We start from the raw sequence: 24,964 nt of genomic DNA, 5'->3' as shown, positions 1-24,964 counted from the left end.
TCACACAAGCATGTCACAGACCCAATATCAACTCCCCTGGACTCTTGAGTATAGAGAAGATGTCGTCTAAAGATTTTAGCCTATTTGACCCGCGTGACCTTGAATGTGGGTCCAGGTCATTCATTTGAACAAACTTGGTAGCCCTTCACTCAAGCATGTTACATGCCAATCATCAAATCCCTGTGACTTTTAGTTATTGAGAAGGAATTGTTTAAAGATTTTAGCCTATTCAATTCCCATGACCTTGAACGTAGGTCAAGGTCATTCATTTGAATAAATGTGGTAGTCCTTCACCCAAGCGTGCTACAGGCCAAACATCAAGTCCCTGGAACGTTTGGTTATTGAGAATAAATCGTTCAAAATTTTAGACTATTTGACCGCTTGTGACCTTGAATTTAGGTCAAGGTCATTCATTAGAACAAACTTCGTAGCGCTTCACCCAAGCATGTTACAGGTCGAATATCAAGTCCCTGGGCCTCGTGGTTTTTGAGATGTCGTTTAAAGATTTATTAATGATTGCACAATCATGAAAAATTTCAAAATGATGTACCACTTAAACCGGAAGTGCTTAAGAAAAACTGAAGGTACCAAAATCATCAAAATGACATACTGCATCTATATGTGTAAACATATTTTAAAAATCAAAAAGTTGAAAATTTGGTGACCTTTGACCCCATAGCTAACTTTTATTTGACCTCTGACCTTCAAACTTTTTGTGTGTTAAAGTTAGCGCCAGGCATTATCTACAAATATTTATATTTCCACTAAATTCAGACTCAATGAACCTACCACACTTAACTCAAGTCATTTTTCAATGAACTATATCAAGTCCAGCTTAGGAATACATTTGTCGAGCTTGGACTATATTTTTTAATTCCTTTTCAAAAGTGATCATATTTATATGAAATAAATTCCATTAAAAAAAATATTTGTTTTAATTCATTATTAAGTTTGTTCACAAAAGAAATCCTGAAAGTAATAAACCATATAGACGAAGAGTGATGACGTACATTTCGGTAAGTTCCGTGGTAAGCTTGCACAAGTCCCTATTTGTCAAGGACAAAATATTATACAAAAATATAAATATAATGATTGAACAAGAGGCCCAATGGGCCTGTATCGCTCACCTGGCTCTACAGCAATTTTGAAGTTGATTGAGGTCATTTCTAACGATACTATGTTGATTACCTCTTTATTCAAATATCATAGTAAGCTAGTTTTATTCATATTAATAAATTTTCTAGTCCTTCATTCCAGCATTCTATTGGCCTAATATCAGGTCTTGGAGGCTCTTGGCTATCGCAAAATTATTGTTTACAGATTTAAGCCCATTTCACCCCTGTGATCTTGAATGTAGGTCAAGGTCATTTATTTGAACAAAATTGGTAGCCCTTCACCCCAGCATGCTAAAAGCCTAATATCAAGTCCTTGGGCCTCTTGGTTATTGAGAAGAAGTCGTTTAAAGATTAAAGCCTATTTGACCCATGTGACCTTGAATGAAGGTCAAGGTCATTTCTTTGAACAAACTTTGTAGCCCTTCACCAGCATGCTACAGGCCCAATATCAAGTCCCTGGCCTCTTGTTTATTGAGAAGAAGTCGTTGTTTGAAGATTATAGCCTATTTGACCCATGTGACCTTGAATGAAGGTCAAGGTCATTTATTTGAACAAACTTTGTAGCCCTTCACCCCAGCATGCTACAGGCCCAATATCAGTCCCTGGGCCTCTTGGTTATTGAGAAGAAGTAGTTTGAAGATTATTAGCCTATTTGACCCATGTGACCTTGAATGAAGGTCAAGGTCATTTATTTGAACAAACTTTGTAGCCCTTCACCCCAGCATGCTACAGGCCCAATATCAAGTCCCTGGGCCTCTTGGTTATTGAGAAGAAGTTGTTTGAAGATTATAGCCTATTTGACCCATGTGACATTGAATGAAGGTCAAGGTCATTTATTTGAACAAACTTTGTAGCCCTTCACCCCAGCATGCTACAGGCCCAATATCAAGTCCCTGGGCCTCTTGGTTATTGAGAAGAAGTCGTTGTTTGAAGATTATAGCCTATTTGACCCATGTGACCTTGAATGAAGGTCAAGGTCATTTATTTGAACAAACTTTGTAGCCCTTCACTCCAGCATGCTACAGCCCCAATATCAAGTCCCTGGGCCCCTTGGTTATTGAGAAGAAGTTGTTTGAAGATTATAGCCTATTTGACCCATGTGACCTTGAATGAAGGTCAAAGTCATTTATTTGAACAAACTTGGTAGCCCTTCACCCCAGCATGCTACAGGCCCAATATCAAGTCCCTGGGCCTCTTGGTTATTGAGAAGAAGTCGTTTGAATGAAAAAGTTGACGCCGGCCGGACGGACGGACGGACGCCGCACCACGGCATAAGCTCACTTGCCCTTCGGGCAGGTGAGCTAATAAAGCTATGTTGAGGTGTATGGGGGTATAAACCTCAATAGGTCTTAAGACAAATTTATTATGAACTGCGGATAGGTCATGAGACAAATTTATTATAAACTGCCTTTGCAGTTCACAATATTTTTGTCTCAAGACTTATTTAGGTTTGTACCCCCATACACCTCAACATAACTTTATTCAATCCTTAAATAACATTATTACATGACCTCTGTAAAATGAATCCTTTTTGAGTTATGGCCATTTTAAACTTTTCAATACATGACGTCATAGTGGCCATATTGGATTTCGGACCGATCCCATGATAACAAGACTTGGTCAGTAGCATCTCATAGTCATTTTGTCAAAGTTTGTGCTGAATCCAACTGGTAGAATTTCAGAAGAAACTTAAAATGTTGTGAGAATACCCCAAAAGAATAATAGAAATATTCAAAATGGCATACCGCGTTAATGGCAAACGTTACCAAAAAACTAGATATCAAAATCATTAAAACGACATACTGCATCATACAAGGAATTCTTTTTTTTTTTTAAACCTGAAAAATGAAGATTTATGAAGATTTTTTAAAAACAGACTAACTTGACCCCTTGGTGAGCCTTTTTATCTGACCTCTGACCTTAAACTTGATATTATATAAGAGTTAGCCCCAGTCATTATCTACAAATAATATACATGTAGTTACATGACGTATGTATGATGATTACTTTTTGAGTTATGGCCATTTAAAACTTTTTAGGTATGATGTCATGGCGACCATATCAGCTTTTGTGACCTACTTAATAATAGATGTCCACACCCCTTTGACATATGCCATATAACGTAAGAGAATTGCCATTGACATAACTTTTACCATTTTGGCCCCAATGTTGTCCCAAAATCGTGTGCAGGAGAAGAATAATAAGAAACAGAACAAAAACAATAGGTCTTTTCACCATTTGGTGAGATTTCGTAAGATGTATCATGATTTAAGCACAGACCAAGGGGTAAGTGCAAACTTTTTATTGAGGTATATTTTACTTGGCACATTATGAAATGAAGGGTACCATGTCATTTGAAATGACCTTGGTTTACTTTACAATATCACAGGTCAAATATCTATGAACTCGGCTTCATATATTACTAAGATGATAACCTGAGCTTTGACCCTTCTTGTGACCTTCACCATCGCCTCTAGATCTGGTACAAGACATGGTTTGTTCTGAAGTTTCATACCAAAATTCAAGCACTTTTCAAAAACTTGTTAAAAATCAAAACTTATGTTGTGTAAGTTAAGTGCTCAAATGTGCTTGAAATAAATAACCCGGTGACCACATCACAGACGAACAAGATCTTTCATAATTTTCATATGATGCATTACTCATTCTTTATATGAAAGGCATGTTTACAGCAAGTATGAACTCCAGTTAGTACTTTTCAAGCATTCATGATCAGATTCAAACACTTTTCAAGCACCGACCCCAAATTCCAGCACTTTTCAAGCACCAACCCGTGATTCTAGCACTTTTGCAGTACTGACCCCAATTCCATATCATCATCCGTATGAACCATGGAAGACTGATCACACAAATTTGATAGGACAATATAAGGACTATGATGCTTCAGTTCTGTGGAGATATCCCTGCTGGTGAAAGGAAACACTAAAGACTGATTAATTTTATGTTTTCATTTATTTTGTTATGTTGCAAACCTTTATCACAAACTGAAGAGTACAATTTCTCTTGATATACTAACATAATAAATCAATAGTAGTAGGCAACTACTAAACATACACATCCGTCATCACACACACCAGACACAAGTCTCAACATATATTCTGGTTTTTCAAAACTGGAGTTACTACATTTTAAAATACATTTTGTAATTTCATTTTCTTGATTTAAGTGGTTTTATTTTGTAATTTTCAAGTAATTTTCTTATGTAAACATTATGGGCGACAGATCACACTTCTGTACTTCCTAAATTTTAGCAATAGATGTGTCATTGCTCTCGATATTTCCCCAGCAACAACTTTTACTATTTTAATGGAAATATCAGACAAAAGTGTTGCAGTTCCTTGATGTAGTTTCAGCATCCAAATCACTAAATTCTACACTAGTGAGATGCTAATGTAAATGTTGAAAAACTTTAGAAGTTTTAAACCCAAATACATCACCATGATCATATAGATAATATTTGTGATCAGCAGAAGCAGCCAGAATTGTACCCAAATACAGTGATAAATAACACTGAAAAAGCTTTGGAATTTAAGTGTCTTCACTAAACAATGAATCAATTAATGAGTAGTCGGAGAACAATATAATACACCTACGTATATAATATGTACTCATACACAAAACAATGTGACACAAACAATACAAGAGTAAACAATCTGAAGTAGAGGTGACATCTATTACTATGAGTTCATCACATATCAACTCTGGATTATTGCTAACACATTTACAGCAATAAAATACAAGTGTAAACTACTCATTCTCACCTTGGCTATCGTACACAGCCTGGTAAACATCTTATTCTCACTAATCCACTCTCACACTCTTATAATGCTACCAGCCTGCTTCATACTACCTATCATTACTAAAAGATTTTTCGCTTAAATATTAGAAGAGGGAAAAATAAAGATACATATTTACATTTTTATTTTGTAGCATTTTAAAAGTGAATCAAGAACCTCACAGCTAGAGTAGACTAATGATGGAAAGCTACAGGAATCATCTACCATGAGCAAATTTCATACAGCACTGGCAAACATATCTATCAATCAGCATCCATGTACACACATTAATGATCCCTGATTGGCTAGAGCCAATAGGTCAAAGGTTAAAGAGTTCATATTTTATACATTGGTTAAATCACTTGTGGAAGTTTCTGGTTTCAGCCACAGTTGTAATAGCTCAGAAGACTACAGTATAAATTACATCAAACAAATATTTATTTACAAATGAATCATAGGATTCTTTTACATTTAGAAGCAGCCTATCAATTATAAACAACCAAAATAGCATATTTGGCAGGTTATACATTTTAGGTTCTTATATTAAAATGTAACAGGAACCCACGACAATATACATTCACACAAATAACATCAAGAATGTCCAACCTAACCTTCTGTAATTACCTACTGATTCTCCATTTTCTGCCAAACTTTGGTATATCAGAAATGAACAAAGGGCCACAACTCTGTATAGAGTGAAGCATATGATAAAATTTCCTTGTCAATCCCAGGAATACTCGGAGCAAACAGTCGTAACTGTAGAGTGTATGATATAAGACCAGACAAACTGTGAATATAAGCCAAGACAGATTTTAAACATTGTGAATATAAACCCAGACAATTTTAAACATTATGAATATAAGCTCACACAATTTTAAACATTGTGGATATAAGCTCAGACAGTTTAAAACATTGTGAATATAAGCCCAGACAGTTTTAAACATTGTGAACATAAGCCCAGACAGATTTTAACATTATGAATATATGCCCAGAAAAATTTTAACATTATGAATATATGCCAGACAATTTTAAACATTATGAATATAAACCCAGACAGATTTTAAACATTATGAATATAAGCCCAGAAAAATTTAAACATTGTGAATATAAGCCAAGACAATTTTAAACATGATGAATATAAGCCAAGGCAGATTTAAACATTATGGATATAAGCCAAAACATATTTAAACAACAGTATTTGAAGGCCCTGATCAATTTTGTGATTATACAGCTTTTACTCTAGATCTGCATATACAAAAGGTATAAAAACCCATTTTGCAGCATACTGCCATCCAAATAGATACTCTCTTCCTAAACTTGGCAGATTTAGTTAATTGAGATTTATACAGCAAATGTATGGATCACAACATCAGTGTAATAATGTCACGTACATGTACTGGATAATTTATTGATATGAGAACAAAATCTCATACATCCTCACAACAGCCATTACTGGCCTTGAATATGTAAACATTCATACAGTAATAAAATGATGTTTACCGCCACTGTAAACATCTAAAAGCTATTTCTTTCTATAACAAGTTATGGAGCGATCATTTATTATATCCTCTCAATTTGTTGAGCTTTCTAAGCAACACAAACAACAGAGGGTTATGGTAAAACCAGAAGCATTCAGACCAGTTTTATGCTCTGCCCTCCCAATTGCCCCTTGCCGTACTAAATCGTTCACACTGAGACATGAAATCTTAAAAACATCTACATATTTAAAGTTATGAAGTGTGATGACACAGGCAAAGGTATGGAAATTCTATAATCATTTTTGAAAATTTTGCCTTGGAAAGGAAAATCTATCAACAAAATATAAATTATGTATAAATTATAGGAAGTCTTCACTGTTAATTAAACACTAATGTATTGCACAATCACATTATGACATATACACATGGTATTCATAGACATTGAACTTGTAAACAGAGGTTTTCTAGGGGGTACATTTTAACTTACAAAAAGGAGAATTAATATCACACAGGAAATATCTATTCACCATTCTTTCAAACAAATCAATTATATTTCCTTACATAATTATCCATTCTCTACTGCATTTATTCAGTTAACAGCTGTTGCAAATTGATTTTACTAACATGAATTTTACACTCTAGACAGCCCCTATAAAAGATCAATTTAGAAATAAGCAGAAATAGAGACCGACTCTAACACATCAAATATATGAAAGACACTGAAATATAAAAAAAAAAGGTTGAAGGAAAAAGTCTTTTTATATCTATTTCATGGAAATAATATGGTTCCCATAACACGGTCTTAAAAATTTTAAAACTGATTTCTTATTCTAAATCCATACCTATCAAGTCGATAGGGATGAGACCATTATGTAATTGGACCTAACAATTTCATTAATTTTTGTTCATTTCCCCCTGTACTGTATAGCCATAATGCACTTGTACTTATTTATAAATATAACATACACACAAAGTTAACATTTTTAGGTAGGCTAATTGTGGACTAGGCAGTGTCAAAATCAATATTGACAACGTTATTGTAGAACCATGTTTAATACCCAATACTGGATTTATCCACTTATTAACACAGGAGGGAGGGAGAGGGGGAGGATAGGTGTTAATAACACAATCCTCAAGTAAAATTAGTTTTGCATTTCTACTAAAATGCAATCGATATGGGTGGGCTTATTACCAGACATCGGCTTATCAACAGATAAGTATGATAACTATCTCATAAGAACATATATTATGTCAGTGTAAAATCAATCTATGTTCAGAACAAGTTGGTCAATGATAGATCCTTTCAGATTAACTGTAAGACTGCAACACTGGTTGGCAAATCACAAACATTACATGTCGTCGATGATGGCACCACCATTCATGTTAACGGATGTCGGCATACAAATTTTGTGGTTTGTCAACCAGTGCTAAAGTGTTGCATACAGTTAAAGTTAAGGACTTTATAGGTGAAGAGATATATTATTAAATATGATTGAAAAACATATCTATCAAAAAAACAGTATATCTACATATAATACATCTGTACACTCATATTTATATAGCAAGCTGTGGTTACCATAGCACTTTGACTTGTTATTGTTATATCACAAGGATGGACAGCCTAATGTGTGATTGTGTTTTACATTTCAACAACATACAGTAAAAAGTGTTGTATTTAGAATTTAATATTGTATCAACATTTACTAGTTTCCCAAACTACAATCCCAGCCTGATTGCATCAGGTGGTAATGATCATGTTTACATGGAGAATAGAATCATTTAGAATACAATTTTCACTGTATGTTGCACAGATTAACAATTTATATAATTAGACGATTTTGCTGGCTTCGGTGTCTCGAAACATCGTATCTAAAGCTACGGAACAATTGAGAAACCCAAGCTTTCTAGCAATAACCTTAAAATGTGTTGTGTCTGTACCTATGAATCGCACACCTGAGGCTGACACTACACAACAATCTATGACTAGGACCACACCCTAATTAAGTGTTAATTAAAACATCCCACTAGATAATAGTCACACCTCCACAGGATTATCTCCCCTCTTCAACAAATTTCATTAAAAAGGTAGATAGACGGTTAAATTCATTTTTGCAATTGAAAATCATGAACTTTTAAAAAAAAGAAGCATATGATTATTATTGTATTTAAACTTTCATAAACATGAATTTTTGACCAATATTTCTACGGTAGCTGGTCATTTCTGCTGCAGAGTGACCATAATAGATAATAGATAAGTCTTAATTGTGCAAATATGAAATCTTCAAAAGAAACAAATTGAAAGTCTTTGTGTTCTTAACAGGTTCTGTAATATCAACAAACCTCTATAGTAATGATTTCTTCAGATTTTTATCACTGGATCTAAAAAAAACTTGATTGACAATGATTTTTATTCATTTTTTTCCATTTTCCATGTTGGAGCTAAATTCTGTACTGCAAAGCTATCATTAAAGAAATAACAGTCTGATGACGATGACCATAAGAGAGTGACTCTTTCCTTCTGACAAGACTAGCAGGAGTTCCTTGAGGCATGGGTATGGCGAATGACCACCGGTCAGTCACTGGACATAAACTAGTCAACGATGAAACAGGCCACAACACTATCTCAATGGCTACAGCCAGGCAAGGTCCTAAACACAATGAGATGATTGGGCGAGGACAAAAGGGCGTTATTCCTGCGGGGTTTCTGACCCCTTGCCCTCACCTACCACAGTCTGAGTTGTGGGCGTCATGCCTGGTGGAACATTATTCGACTTGTGTTGTAGGTAACCCATTGCACCTTTCCTTCCCTTGTCAGCTCGGCGAAATATTGTGATTTCCTGAAGCAAAAAATCAGAATTAATTCTGATATACATCATCCTTGCTTAAGTCAACAACATTTGATATATACAGTCAGACCTGTCAAGGGAACAGATAAACAAGAGGCCCATGGGCCTGAACAGTCACCTGAGACATATAACTATCTTCTATGTACAATGTATTTCTGAACAGTTCATAAATATATAAATGTAGTAGTATAGTTTTGCCCTCATAATTCTAAAAAAATTTGAATAATTTCCATCAAAATGTTATTTCCCTGCATAAACTATAGTAAAGTTTAGCACCTCTTCAGGGAGAAACATGAAACCTATGGGCCATGAAATTTACAATTTTGATAAATCACCTTGAGATCTTTCCATCCATGAAGAGTATTTGACCCAAAACATGAGATATACATCAAGATATGTTATCAATCTGACGGTCACATTCATGATGCTATGCCTATGTTTTCTCTTTGTGTTCTCTTCTCTAACATTCTTTAACAAGTCATTTGATTACTGCGACCTTGAACTTTGTTATTTACTCAAGTTATCGTGTTCACAAGGTCCAACAATAATTTTATTACAAAGGGCAATAACTCTGTATGTTACTGTTGAATTATTCTGATTTTCAAACTCATTCGAGATCTTATTGATATAAAACAGCATACCAAGTTTCATCAATCTCAGTTAACATTTTCTCAAGTTATTGTGTTCACAAGGAAAAGTTAACGGATGACAGACACACGACAACGGACAAAAGACTATCGCAATAGGTCACCATGAGAGAGGCTAAATAGGTTGGTAAGACAGGAAGTCGCTGAGTACAGTAGATTTCTAAGGCAGGTTTGACTGTATAATAAGAAATAAGACAGCACGGTAGAACCAATACTCCTCACATCTTAAGTAGCGGAAATGTTTTTGGATGGAGAGTTTGTAGTATTTATAGGTGATGCTCAATATTTGGTGGACATATTAAAACAAAATCAAGGATTCTCAACTCGCATTTCCTACTGTAGAAACTGTCAACATGTTTGACCATTAAACAGCTGTCATCAGAACATCATTTACTAATGCCATAGGCCAAAATTGTAAGGTTAACACTGTGATATATTGATGTTAATGATGGTTGACAATGGGACATTTTAAAAGATATAATTACCACATGATGTATATTAAGTTAAAAATTAGTCAAAGAAAAAAGCTTTATCAGCAGTAATTAAAATTGAAATTACCAATTGTTTGTACATGTTTTTCGACCCCCTTTCTATATAATACCTGTTGTTTGAAGTACCGTCTCTCTTCCTCGTCAACCAACACAAGGTTTAGATAGTACCGTACAGAGAACTTCTTGTTGATATCCCGCATAGTGGGAGTTGACTCGTATCCACTCAGAAACAGCCTAATAGGTATAGATTCTCCTGTAACACAAGATAGGAAAACCCATGCCAGAGCAGAAGAGACATTGTATGAACAATGATAACTGTATGTCACATCAGACAATCAATGTATTTCCTCAGAGCTAAAATTAGATTATCTGGCGTACATGAAGAAATTATATAAATAAAAGTCAGCTTATTTTCGAGATTATTTCACTGCAAGGAATCCAAGGCTTACATTCAAATACAGCGTATTTTCAAGACCGGCCTAATTTCAATTCAGACTTATTATCAAGATTTTAGGGTACCCACAATAACTTGTATTAAAGCCATTTTGTTTTCCGATCATTGGCAGAATCAAACATGACCGATCGATAAAACACTTTCTAAGAAACAGACATAACAATCTTCAAATTAATGTTTATATACTTTATTATAATTTATAGATCTATGATTATTTTTCTTTCACTTTAACAGTCATAATATGCAAAAATGGCCACCTGTCAGCCATTTTGCTTTTAATCAGTCAGTGTCAAAAACAGCACAGAATACAGACAAAGTAATGAACCTTAATTTAAACTAAAAATCGATAAAATGAAAGAAAAATATGAACAAAAATATAGATTTACATGGAGACCTTTGAAAAAGCACGAAAAAGAATAAAACCAGGTGTTCCGGAAAGGTGTCCCTGCACATGCACAAAGAGCGATCGATAGCGACCTACATATGAAATTCAAGAAATATCCTGCTGGTAATTCTGAAGAAAAAACGGTAGTGATAACAAAGATAGTTTATCTGAGTCATCAAATTTTAGAAAATAGGAACTAGTCACCTCTAGTCAGACATTTGACCTTTGCGGTATTAATCACCCACCTTTCACTGGGGCTCCATCCATGATTTCATACTTGGCTATAGTTTCATTTTCATTGTATGTGTTTGGGCCTGAAAGAAAACAAGGCGAGTTTCCTCAAAAACTTAAAGACATGATCGATGGATTTAATTTTGTTACAATTGTAAACAAGAGATCCCAGAGGGATCTTGGCGCCCACCATTGAATGATCTTCATAAGTTCCATGTCAGATTGATCTTTTCTCTACTTTTCCCTTCATTTTACTAATCTGTGCAAATTGAGACATCCCTCCAGTACTTTTCAAACAAGGGAATCCTAGCTATATAAGAAATTTGAGATTTAACGATAATGGCTGTTTGTTTGCCAAGTTGTTTTGAGGACAGACTGGTCCAAAAATGCAATACAAGGGACCAGGGGGAACCTACTTATGAAATTTGAGCAAGATCCATTCAGTACTTTGAGAAATAGAGATAACAAACTTCAATTGTCAAAATCCAAGATGGCGGTCTGTCGGCCATATTGTTTTCCAATTGATCTCAAAATGCAATAAGCATAAAGAGGCACCAAGGGGAACCTCCATATGAAATTTGAGAAAGATCCCTTCAGTACTTTCTCAGAAATAGCGATAACAAACTTCAATTGTCAAAATCCAAGATGGCTGCCTGTCGGCCATATTGTTTTCCAATTGATCTCAAAATGCAATAAGCATAAAGAGGCACCAAGGGGAACCTCCATATGAAATTTGAGATAGATCCCTTCAGTACTTTCTCAGAAATAGCGATAACAAACCTCAATTGTCAAAATCCAAGATGGCTGCCTGTCGGCCATGTTATTTTCAGATTGGTCTCAAAATGCAATAAGCATAAAGAGGCACCAAGGGGAACCTCCATATGAAATTTGAGAAAGATCCCTTCAGTACTTTCTCAGAAATAGCGATAACAAACTTCAATTGTCAAAATCCAAGACGGCTGCCTGTCGGCCATGTTATTTTCAGATTGGTCTCAAAATGCAATATGCATAACTAGGCACCAAGGGAAACTTACATATGAAATTTGAGAAAGATCCCTTAAATACTTTCTCAGAAATAGTGATAACAAACTTCAATTGTCAAAATCCAAGATGGCTGCCTGTCAGCCATGTTGTTTTCAGATTGGTCTCAAATCGCAATATGCATAACTAGGCACCAAGGGAAACCTACATATGAAATTTCAGAAAGATCCATTCAATACTTTCTCAGAAATAGTGATAACAAACTTCAATTGTCAAAAACCAAGATGGCTGCCTGTCGGCCATGTTGTTTTCCGATTGGTCTTAAATCGCAATATGCATAACTAGGCACCAAGGGGAACCTACATATGAAATTTGAGAAAGATCTCTTCAGTACTTTCTCAGAAATAGCGATAACAAACTTCAATTGTCAAAATCCAAGATGGCTGCCTGTCGGCCATGTTGTTTTCCGATTGGTCTTAAATCGCAATATGCATAACTAGGCACCAAGGGGAACCTACATATGAAATTTGAGAAATATCTATTCAGTACTTTCTCAGAAATAGCGATAACAAACTTCAATTGTCAAAATCCAAGATGGCTGCCTGTCGGCCATGTTGTTTTCCGATTGGTCTCAAATCGCAATATGCATAACAAGGCACCAAGGGGAACCTGCATGTGAAATTTGAGAAAGATCCCTTCAGTACTTTCTCAGAAATAGCGATAACAAACTTCAATTGTCAAAATCCAAGATGGCTGCCTGTCGGCCATGTTGTTATCCGATTGGTCTCAAAATGCAATATGCATAACTAGGCACCAAGAGGAACCTTCATATGAAATTTGAGAAAGATCCCTTCAGTACTTTCTCAGAAATAGCGATAACAAGAATTGTTTACGGACGGAGGGACGGACGGAGGGACGGACGGACGGACGGACCACGGACCACGGACGCAGGGCGATTTGAATAGCCCACCATCTGATGATGGTGGGCTAAAAATAATGTACATGTACATTGTAATAAATTTCAAAATTATGCATAGAAATAAATGATAATGTTCAAATTTGATTTTTTAACTGAACACTTGTAGTTTATTATTAGCATTACTTAAGATTGAGTTCATTATCTCCAAAAGAAAAAGATTTGTTCAGCACACTTCAAATAATGAGGAACATATCTATCAGGAATACAAAGATTTAAATCATTCACCTTTGATTCATAAATTGAAACAGAATGCAAACACTTGAAATATCACATACTTAGAATTACTGACAGATATGAAAACATCAACAATAAACAACAACAAACACTAGCACATGGGTTGGAATGTAGAGGTTAGGGATGGTAAAAACAAAAAACATCTGAACCGAGTCTGAACTAAATACCATATCAATAACCAGTATTTTATTAAAACTAGTAATAATTGATGTTTATGATCTATATTTGAAATTTTCTTAGCATCATCCTCGAGAACTTAATGCAAGGAAAAACTGTAAGTTTTATCAAAATCTGTCAAATACTTTACTGAGTATTCTTCAAACAAAGTAAATGTTTATGGACAAATGTACAAACACACTGGATGACATGTTTGTAAATATAAGCCTGTCTTATTATCTAAAACAAGGCATTTAGACTTCAGATGAAAATTATCTAATTAAAAGTAAAACATGTTTTAAACTTCTTAGGCTAAAACATATGACCCTCTATCTATTTCTTTGATGTCCTTATCACTGATTATAGAATAATGTTACAAAACAATTGGGCTGATACACAGTGGGTTACAGATGATGATCAAGAAGTACACAGTTCACAGGGGAGATAACTGTGTTTTGACAGGGGAAATAACTCTGTACCTGTGCCAGTGCTTTCACGCTTGATAATCTGTATTTCCATGTGCTTGATTTTTATTCGAACTAGCAAGAAGTATATCTTTCCAACTATTACATCTTTTAAATGATACCTGATCAGGAAAAAACAAAGAAAATAAAAGAAAATGAAATCAAATTATACATTGCAACAACACAATATGAAACACTAAAAGGAAAATCTGGAAACTGTGAGCATCTTAAAACTCAGATCTGAAAATGAAAAAAATGAATAGCATATCAAAGGATTCATCAGACCATGTCCAATAAGTTACCAGGCCAACTCAGGAAAATATGTTTGCTATGTATTTCAAATCATAACATTTCTAACAAACCAATAAAAAGAATTGAGAAAACAAATCTCCACATTCTTTCTTTAAATGTTATAATACTTTACAAATGGAATGTCTTTATTTTTCTCAGTTAGGACTGGTACGTTTAGGACAGTAGCCAGATAATTCCATATACAGTAGAACACCATATAATTCACACTCCAAACTGCCCTCCGGCCACATAAAACATTCAAGATGTTAACATTTATTTCAAAACAATTTCTAAACAAGTTATATTAATCATGCCTAAATGGAGGCGAGCGAGAGTATTACTGTAGGAAAAATCAGATTACCCAGAGAAAACCCATGTGGTGGGGTAGGTGACCCCATACCTTTTCATTTCCAAATGGGAATCAAACCCCTGCCGTCTAGGTGAATGGCAAGTGTGTTACTACTAAAAAGTTCTCGTAAGGCAATTTTTTTAAATGAAATTACATATATTAACATCTACATAGCCAAATGAAACATGAGTGGTTTGGATAGATAGTGTTCTACTGTAATTATATTATTACAACAATCAGCTGGGAACAGGCAGTTTACGACGAAGAGGTTGGGATAGGCATTCAACAACATATACTAGAGCCTTCACATACATGTGGTAAGTGATTTGATAGACTGGACCCCCTTTATTGACCAGAGAAATGAAAGCAACATTGATGTACTCTGTAAACATTACATCTTAGACCTTTACAAAATGTTTGCTTTTATACTGACTCTACTGTACATAACTTGACATTGGACCATTAAATTCTCCTCGCATACATCAATATTATCTGATAAAATAGAACTAATATCAAGCCAGCTGGTATCACTTGTCATAGTTGTTGATATGAAATGCTGGTCAAAAGATTCCAACACAGTCTACAGTATAATCAAACACCAACACATATTAAAGGCTCTTCACAGTTTATATAATAAGCTTATAGGGGCCAGCTATTCAAAGGTTCATATTCTAAAATTCACAAATATTTCTACTTTTCATCCTCTACATCATTCAAATCCAGGAGTTCCATTTTTTATATACACTGTATACATATCTTCTCTTACCCTTGCAATGTCATGAACAAGTCAAATGCTCATATGCAGTTAGTTAATTAATTAATCAATTTTGAACAAACCCAGTAAAAGATTACCTAATCTAACACGGTAGAAGTTTACCCAATCTAATAAAGTAGAAGATTACCCAATCTAATAAAATAGAAGATTATACAATTACCCAATCCAACAAAGTAGAAGATTACCTCATCTAACACGGTAGAAGTTTACCCAATCCAACAAAGTAGAAGTTTACCCAATCTAATAAAGTAGAAGATTACCTCATCTAACAAAGTAGAAGATTACCCAATGTAACCCAGTAGAAGATTACCCAATGTAACCCAGTAGAAGATTACCCAATGTAACCCAGTAGAAGATTACCAAATCAAACCCAGTAGAAGATTACCTCATCTAACAAAGTAGAAGATTACCTCATCTAACAAAAGTAGAAGATTACCCAATGTAACCCAGTAGAAGATTACCCAATGTAACCCAGTAGAAGATTACCCAATGTAACCCAGTAGAAGATTACCCAATCTAACCCATTAGAAGATTACCCATTCTAGCCCAGTAGAAGATTACCAAATCAAACCCAGTAGAAGATTACCCAATCTAACCCAGTAGAAGATTACCCAATGTAACCCAGTAGAAGATTACCCAATCTAACCCAGTAGAAGATTACCCATTCTAGCCCAGTAGAAGATTACCAAATCAAACCCAGTAGAAGATTACCCAATGTAACCCAGTAGAAGATTACCTAATGTAACCCAGTAGAAGATTACCCAATCTAACCCATTAGAAGATTACCCAATCTAACCCATTAGAAGATTACCCATTCTAACCCAGTAGAAGATTACCCAATCTAACCCATTAGAAGATTACCCATTCTAACCCAGTAGAAGATTACCCAATGTAACCCAGTAGAAGATTACCCAATGTAACCCAGTAGAAGATTACCCAATGTAACCCAGTAGAAGATTACCCAATCTAACCCAGTAGAAGATTACCCAATGTAGCCCAGTAGAAGTTTACCCAATGTAACCCAGTAGAAGATTACCCAATCTAACCCAGTAGAAGATAATCAAATCTCTCGTTGGTTTGATTTTGATGTGAATGATTATTTTACCTGTTATCAAAGAAATCACAAGTTTGTGTGATTTTGTTGTATTTTGTAAAGAGCCGTTGACAATCATATTGGAGGATTTTTGAACGATGCAGAGAAGAAATGTGTGCAAACAACAGAACCATTGGATTTGCGAGATGCATCCTGTTTCCTTTATATCTCATTGAATTTTCATTTCTCTGAACACGTTCTATGAACAGGAGTTTTGTGTTTGCTTTTCATTTTAACCCTAGCTTTGAACCACAGGGCCATGTTGTAGTTTTTTTTTATATTTAACATGAAGTAAAATTTTACAAATTTCTAAAATCAATTCACAGAGTCTTTACCATTACCCAAAGGTTGTACTGTAGTAACAATAGCAATAACTGTTTGTCTTAATCCCACAAAAGCAATTTTCTTTGGCCGGGGAAATATCAATTATTAAAATGCTTCACATCCATATTTAAAAACAACAAAGTTTCAGTATTCAGAAATTGTTTCTGAGACCCTCCCCTATAATGACAGTATATTCTGGTCATTGTATCTAAGAAAGTGTCAACATTTTAATTTGTGATTTATGAAAACTGAAACTTTGCATAAAATATACATTTTTTAAATCTCAGCTGAAAGCTTTTTAACTTGCACTGTCAGCTTTAAGTACAACTAGCAAATGATAAAGAGTACTGCTTTTTCTAGGTAGGGGAAGATTATTGATTCCAAAATACATTAATTTTATGGCCAAATCATATGGATAATGCTAAATAAAAGTCTTTTATGTACTTTTCTGTACAACATTGCTTTAGTAGCTAATTGATAATATTCCAGCATAAAGAAGCAATAAATTAAGCATACCTTCAAGCTGATTTAGTTTTCGAAAAAAAATGATCTACTAATTTGGCAGTTTTTAACTAATTTTTTTAAAACCAGTATTTTTCTTTCCGTTGGACCCCAAACACAAATTTAACTATATTGATGTGTGAAATAATACTGGGCAAATCCAGACCATATCTCAACTCCAAGTATCACCACAGCTGAGTGACTAAAACCTACAACCAGTACCTGCGCCAGTCGTCTCTCTACGCACTATAGCCAGCTCCATGTAGCGAATTTTTATGCGAACCAATAGAAAATAGATTTTTCCGACGATAACATCCTTCAAGTGGTACCTCCACGATGCAGCAATAAAGATTGATTCATCAGTATATATCACATTAATAAATATGCCTAACTCATCTCTTTGTTTATATAATTATACATGTATATCAAAGGCAATCAGGAAATTAACTGATTTGAATGCGATAAGCGTGAAAATAACAAAATGTGTTCATTTTTTTACTCAAAACAGGATTTGGGCAGTAAAGTACTGTATTTTTCTGCAACTATGCCCCTACCAACTAAAGTAATAAGCCTCTTCTTCATTTTCTGAAAAATCATCAACTTTAAAAACAAAAAAGTTGAAAGTGGTTCAGATAAACCCTTCTAAGACTAAATTACTGAGCTTTTACATCAGGAGTGGGTGCATATTTGAGGAAAACTTCTGTATAAATACAGAACTTTAATTGATAAAGATGGACAAAACACCAGGCATGGATTCATTGCCAGATTAATACAAAACTGTACCCAAAGTATTAACTCGTAACTTCTGTCTGTATGTAACAGAATGTTGGGTTTGAGATGATAAACCAACCAACTTCACCAAATTAAGAAACATTCAATATGTATCAAGGTTAACAAAGTTTCCTGATTGCCTTGATCATATAATCTTAACTTGTTACTATATAATTTTATTACAAAATATGCCACTGTTCACATTGCATGGGGAAATTAGAACATAGATAATAAATTACTGACAACATGTACCAATATCATGAAACTGGACAACAAAAATTTGCTTTGTTCAGAAATTATCTTATTCTTACACTGAAAATGAAAACAGTTATCATTTATGAGAATACATTACATATCCACAGGATCATTTCTTCAAAAACTGTCAATTTTTTTCATTGCATATGAAGTGTTTTGTTTAATCAAAGTACATTACAAAGAGTGTTTACTGGCCCTAGGCCTTATCTGTTGAAATTCAATAACACGTTACTTGCTATTTGATATGACAACTTACTTAGATTTGTTGTATTCAAATTCTATATGTAAGCAGTCCTCAATGCCGACCTCCATCTTTATACTGCTGTTCATCTCTGGGTACTGTGATAATGTGTGTACTATGATGTCCTGTTCCTTTACTGTGTCACTTAACCTTTTAACTATCGTTACTCGTAGAAAGTACCTGTAACATTCAGAACAATTTGATCTATGTCATTAAAACTCTTAACTATCGTTACTCGTAGAAAGTACCTGTAACATTCATAACAATTTGATCTATGTCATTAAAACTCTTAACTATCGTTACTCGTAGAAAGTACCTGTAACATTCATAACAATTTGATCTATGTCATTAAAACTCTTAACTATCGTTAGTACTCATAGAAAGTACCTGTAACATTCAGAACAATTTGATCTATGTCATTAGAACTCTTAACTATGGATACTCATTGATAGTACCTCTAACATTCAGAACAAATTGATCTATTTCCTTAGAACACTTAACTATGGATACTCATTGAGAGTACCTCTAACATTCAGAACAAATTGATCTATGTCATTAGAACTCTTAACTATGGATACTCATTGATAGTACCTCTAACATTCAGAACAAATTGATCTATTTCCTTAGAACACTTAACTATGGATACTCGTAGAATGTACCTCTAACATTCAGAACAAATGTTAGATTTAGTATTGTTACTCGACAATCAAAACAGCTATTTCACTGAATTCGGAACTCCTAACAATACTGGCGACAATATCAGTTGCCATCATCAATTTAATAATAAACCTTCAAGACTATTTTGGATAGATCTATAGATAACAAGACAATTAAACAAATTACAGTCCCCTAAAGAAAGTGAAATTATTTACCAAGAATGCAAAGATGACCTTGAGGGCACTAATTACAGACACTGAATGATTGCATTTAGTGGTAAAACTTTAATGAGTTCAGTAATATCACATATTTTAGTTACTATAGGAAATATCATAACCTCTATGCAAGTGAACCCACACCCAAAGTTATAAAGATCCAATGACAAGAAATGCATGAGAAAGAGCCCGGACAGAATTTTTTTTTATGCATGTCAAAGTTCAAAATCTAGGTGAAAGTGACCTACATTTGGTGCACAACACACCTACTCATCTAGGTGAAGTTAGACTGTGTGTTTGAAGCTCTATTGACAAATAGTGTAGAAACTTGTGCCCTGACAATTTTTTTAGATGTAGGTCAAAGGTCAAAATGTTTGCCTGTGACCTACCGTTGAAACACGCCACAGTGCTTTTCTTGGATGACTGAACCCATGCCCTAAGTATGATATTCCAATGAGAAGTAGTGTAGGCGACTGAGCCCACAAAAAGTCAAAAGGTTTCCAGTGCCTTACTTTTGATAAAGGACACTGCCTCGCCTTGGTGAACCCATGCCCTAAGTATGAAGTATGAAGTTCCAGTAACGAGTAGTGTAGGAGATAGTACCGACATAAGGTAAGATGTGTAAAGGATAGAAAAAGGATAAATCACAAAACTTCATTCCCCCACCCAGGTTCCCCATAGGGCACTTCAGAAAAATATTGAAATAAATATTAAAATATTAACACATTTTTTTCAATTAATTTATTTAAATATGACTGCAGATTGGCAGGTTTTACATTAAGTTATACATAGTGAAATATTTGATAGAAAATTCTCAGGGATCAGAATGGAAGTTAAATGGCCTCAGGATCAAGAAAGAATCTGGAGCCGAAAACAGTCTCAAATTTTGACATAGTCAATCCCAGTTACGTCATGAAAAGTAACATCATATGTCAATGTCTAAGCAAAAACTTTTAAGTCTAGAATTCCTTATGAACAAAGAGTCTGATGTTTATAAAACTTACCGTAATCTTACATTAGCACCAGTGTAAGATTCATATGGTTTTTCTACTTGTAAAAATTCAAAAGGGTAGGTAGTGCTACTGGTCAGATCACCTGGCCGTGCCAATTCCTTCACTAGGGATGTAAACTCGTGGTGATTCCCTCGGTCATAATACAACTCTAAAAAATTCAAAAAGGTCCATTCATAATATATGTAGATAGTAGCATAACAAAATTTAAACATCTCTAGATGGTTTAGAACAGTTTTGTAATGAGACACAATTAAAAAATAATTTTAATTGATTTTAATTCAATATAACTTGGGTAAGACAAATGCTTTGCTTGTAAATTAGATATATATAGGTAGTTAATTTCAATTTAAGATCAACAAAATGTAATGTATTTTTGTTGAGCAGCCAAAACAGTTGTGAGTCTTAATACTTTCATAATAATAATGACGTTTTATATTTCAAAAACTCTTGTTTGTCAGAGGAAGTGCAGACTGCAGGATCCCATTTCCATGACAGGATGTACAAAAAATTTTCAATTACTCCTTAAAAACAAAATGAATATCCCTTCAATTACAATTCAGATGAATGATTCTTACCAATCTGACCAATAAACTCTATTTTGATACCCTGATGCTCCAACTTGCTTCCGGCTTTCTTAAGGGTAACATTCACCTAGAATAAATACAGAACAATCATGCAATAGTCTTAGTCCCAGAGCCAAACAATAAAATCATCAATATGGTTATTCCTTACAAAATCTAATGGTTTCAAATCTCCAATACATTGTACACTTCATAATACAAATGTATTGCATCACTTTTTGATTTCTAGTTTGATGCCTAAATTTCAATTCATGTCTTGGTAATAACTATAAGAAAATAGCTTTGATTGTAAATCCAATTTGGAGTCAATTTGTTTTTTCTTTCTAAAGTTGATTACTTATTTACAATAAAAAACTTCTCAACATTTCTGTACCAGCAACCAATAGAAGACTTAAAAAACATTTTATAAAATCCTCACCTTACCAGATACAGTCTCCCCATCATAATACAAATAATGTCTTTCTTTTTTACCATCTTCTGTTTTGATTTCTGCAGTTTTTCGTGACTCTTGACCATCCAAGACAATGTCGATGTCGGCACTCTGGCCAAATCCAAAGAAACTCTGAAAGAAATGAGTTATGTTAGAAATCTTTCTATAGAAACATATAAATATTACAGAATTCTAACTTGAATTGATAATAATATTGATATAGTGCTTGGTTGCTTTAAGAATTCATATATCTTCCCAAAAGCTATAAGAGCTTAGTTTATAATTTTTCTGTATAGATCTTCTTCATCTGTGCAATCTTCGAATTCTCTGAGACACAAAAATCGAAACTCAATCTAAGAAGACACAGTAAGGTAAAGGTGTAGATCATTATTTAATAACAAACAAGGGAGGTAAGTCACATTGGGAACACAACCGTGTAATATAAATTAATGCAGTTTATAAATTCATGCAGCATCACATTGAAAAATAGCCTGGCCAGGGGACCATTTCTTTGGTTCTGCAGTCCAAACAACCTCCGTATGCTTCAACACACACACAAGTTCTATAGCATGAATATGTGCTTTGTAAATTGAAATCTAGTGAGATTCAACTTGGTCAATTAAATTAATTCTCACTTCTTTAAACCATGATGCTGCACACTGATGCCAATGTTAAAACTATGTAGTATTGTAAATAGCTACACTGTTTCTATTGAATCAATATTGCAATGTGACTGATGTTGTCTCCTCAAAAATGCTATTATGATCAGAAATACAGGAAGACTTGGTTGAAAACAGTACAACTTATAATCAACATAAATTAACTTTCAAGTCAATGCATTATGAGATGATTGTGAAATTATTCCTTTAGTGAATTTCAGAAGAAAGAATATACACTGTATAATGTATATACAATAGATGATTATACATTGTCATTTTAGTTTCATTTATAAATCATACATCGTTAGCAGAAATTTATACAAAATAAGTATCAGTAATATCTGATATTATATTTATTTGTATTTTCAATGACCATGATGATTGTACTATATTTCAAAAAAAGCGAATATGTAACTTCTATTTTGGTATAAAATAAACAATTATTACAGAATAGAGTTAGTAGTTTGTGTCACATATACCATATATGGTCATGAACTCAGCTGCTTGTAATATGCAAGTATCAAAATGAATAAGCATGAAGAAACACAGCACCCAGGAACTGGCAGTGTATATAAAAGTTAGCATTACTGAATATTGTATATCATGATCAGTGATGTGGAGATACTGCAGCACACAAGAGACCAGAGCTTTGATTCAAACAACTGTACTAGCAAGTACTTGACATTACAAGGCTGGCCGTATATGTATACAGTACATACCAATAACATTTAACTATCTGTATACATATGAAGCTATCCTTATTTATCAACAATTAAGTGCAATGGATAACAGTATTTCAATGGGCTTAATTACACAGATACTTTAGTAGCTAAACGAAGAAGGTTCAAATGTCAAATAAACAGGAAACTTTCCGATACATTTTAGAGAAATAATTCTAGAACTCAACATTTATCATGTTCTGACACAATAATATTTATGTCAAGATAAACTTCACGATAATCAAATGATTTAGTTTGTACCTCCAACAATTGCAATATGAAATCAAATTGAACCTGAACTTACATTTGCTTATGAAAAATATGTCTGTAAATTGTGAACAAATGTGTATATTTTACAAGCCTCAGTCTATATTCTCTCTGACATATTAAAGTCTGAATCTGTTGAGTAGCCAGCCCCAGCAGGATGAACACAAGTACGTACTAGTGTAAAGGAATAACATAACAGATGACAAGCAATTCATTAACACTTACAATCATTGTTTCAGTTCTGTAAGAGATTTAATGAAACTGAAAATGGAAAATTTGACATACCGTAAATGTGAGAAATCAAAATTTATACATAAAACTTGCCTAAAACGTGAAATGCTTCATTTATGCAAAATGTATTCCCATTGGCCTACATTAATATTCTTGATTCTGTCCTATATCTAGTCAGAATCTCTTATAGACATTCTGTCCTAGTAGTGCGGTACATGCATAAACTCATGTCATCTTAATTAACAAGAGAGCTATGAATCTTATTTCACAAGTTAAAACACATAACCTACATCCATAGATTCCATCTTATATTGCAATCTTATACATATTCTATATCTATTCAGAAATTACAGAGGCTGGCGAAACATTTTAACAACAGCTTATTTAACCAGTTAGGGACTGCCCTCATATAAAACCTACGTAGCATTTTATTGTAATAATAATAGAAGAGTTTGTTTCGGGTTGATAATATCTAGTTGATTCATGATCAGCTTTTTTTGTTTAGTGTCCTAATTAACAGCCAGTGTCATTTTAGGATGTGCCAGGGTTTGGAGGTGGAGGAAAGCCAGAGTACCTACGGTCAGTAACAGGCAAATGCCTCACATGGGTTTTGAACTCAGGTGGGGGGCAAGTGATTAGTGTCGGTACTCCTCTAACAAGTGGTTGCACAATGTTTACAACACTGCTGGGATAATGACAGGTTATGACAAAACTGAACTGTTGAAACTGAAAGTTCCCAACTCTAAAGTGTTCTGTTACCAGTAAATCTATTAATTGGGTCTATATCGCAACTGGCCCTGTTCATTTTTTTGAAAAAAATATTTTTAACTGGACCGGTAATACGTAGATCGCACCCACATCTAACATTATACTGGACGTAGTGTGTTACGATTGACTAAGGGCATATAAAATGGTTATTGCTTGCAGACGTACTAAGGATTAAGTTGTGAAATAATTCACCGCACTAAGTATCACAGTATCATTGGTGACAGAAGACTGTTATCCAGTTCACTTTGGAGAACTGTCACACTGACAGTCACATGATGCTGCTGCAACAACGTCGACAGACATCCCACTTACCGGGGATTTTAACACAAACTACGGGTTATTATTACATATTTGTTATCCTTGAATACATTCATAAATGTCCCGTGTTCATTTATGGAAGCAAAGCGATAGCCAGGCTATTATTCAAGGTGAACTGCGTTTATTTACCATCTTTGGGTCCCTCCTCCTTTTCGGCTAGTACATCAAATATGGCGTCGAGATCTCGCGGAAGTGACATTTCCATAAATTAAACAACACGATTTGTTTATGATATTTGTGTGGAGCTTCCA

The 24,964-nt window shown here is 34.3% G+C and overlaps 1 protein-coding gene across 3 annotated transcripts; it reads right to left on the bottom strand.

Moving 5' to 3' along the window:
- Positions 1-4,066: 4,066 nt before the first annotated feature.
- On the bottom strand, positions 4,067-24,903 carry LOC117335372 (vacuolar protein sorting-associated protein 26B-like). 3 transcript variants are annotated; one of them, XM_033895330.1, is made up of 10 exons: positions 24,843-24,871; positions 23,622-23,637; positions 21,740-21,883; positions 21,316-21,391; positions 20,732-20,888; positions 18,871-19,035; positions 17,811-17,917; positions 11,456-11,524; positions 10,482-10,624; positions 4,067-9,224 (listed from the first exon to the last, which is right to left on the bottom strand). In XM_033895330.1, the coding sequence occupies exons 2-10, from the start codon at positions 23,625-23,627 to the stop codon at positions 9,075-9,077; spliced, it is 1,017 nt and encodes a 338-aa protein (XP_033751221.1). In that variant the 5' UTR covers positions 23,628-23,637; positions 24,843-24,871; the 3' UTR covers positions 4,067-9,074. The 3 variants fall into 3 exon arrangements, with proteins under 3 accessions (XP_033751221.1, XP_033751219.1, XP_033751222.1); XM_033895328.1 differs by lacking the exon at positions 17,811-17,917 and adding an exon at positions 14,271-14,377 and having other exon boundaries at positions 24,843-24,864; XM_033895331.1 differs by lacking the exons at positions 17,811-17,917; positions 23,622-23,637 and adding an exon at positions 14,271-14,377 and having other exon boundaries at positions 24,843-24,903.
- Positions 24,904-24,964: the final 61 nt, after the last annotated feature.

Source organism: Pecten maximus, chromosome 10 (assembly GCF_902652985.1).
Source record: "Pecten maximus chromosome 10, xPecMax1.1, whole genome shotgun sequence".
In the NCBI taxonomy this organism is placed as follows: domain Eukaryota; kingdom Metazoa; phylum Mollusca; class Bivalvia; order Pectinida; family Pectinidae; genus Pecten; species Pecten maximus.
Note: the sequence above shows the minus strand (reverse complement) of the source record. Positions and strands in the feature narration are given on the sequence as shown.

Coding starts and splice junctions, on each gene's coding strand:
- LOC117335372 (XM_033895330.1), bottom strand. Junction 10,625..11,455: donor GGATGGAGCCCCAGTGAAAG/GTGGGTGATTAA, acceptor CTTGTGTTACAG/GAGAATCTATACCTATTAGG. Junction 9,225..10,481: donor GACGGTACTTCAAACAACAG/GTATTATATAGA, acceptor TTTTTGCTTCAG/GAAATCACAATATTTCGCCG.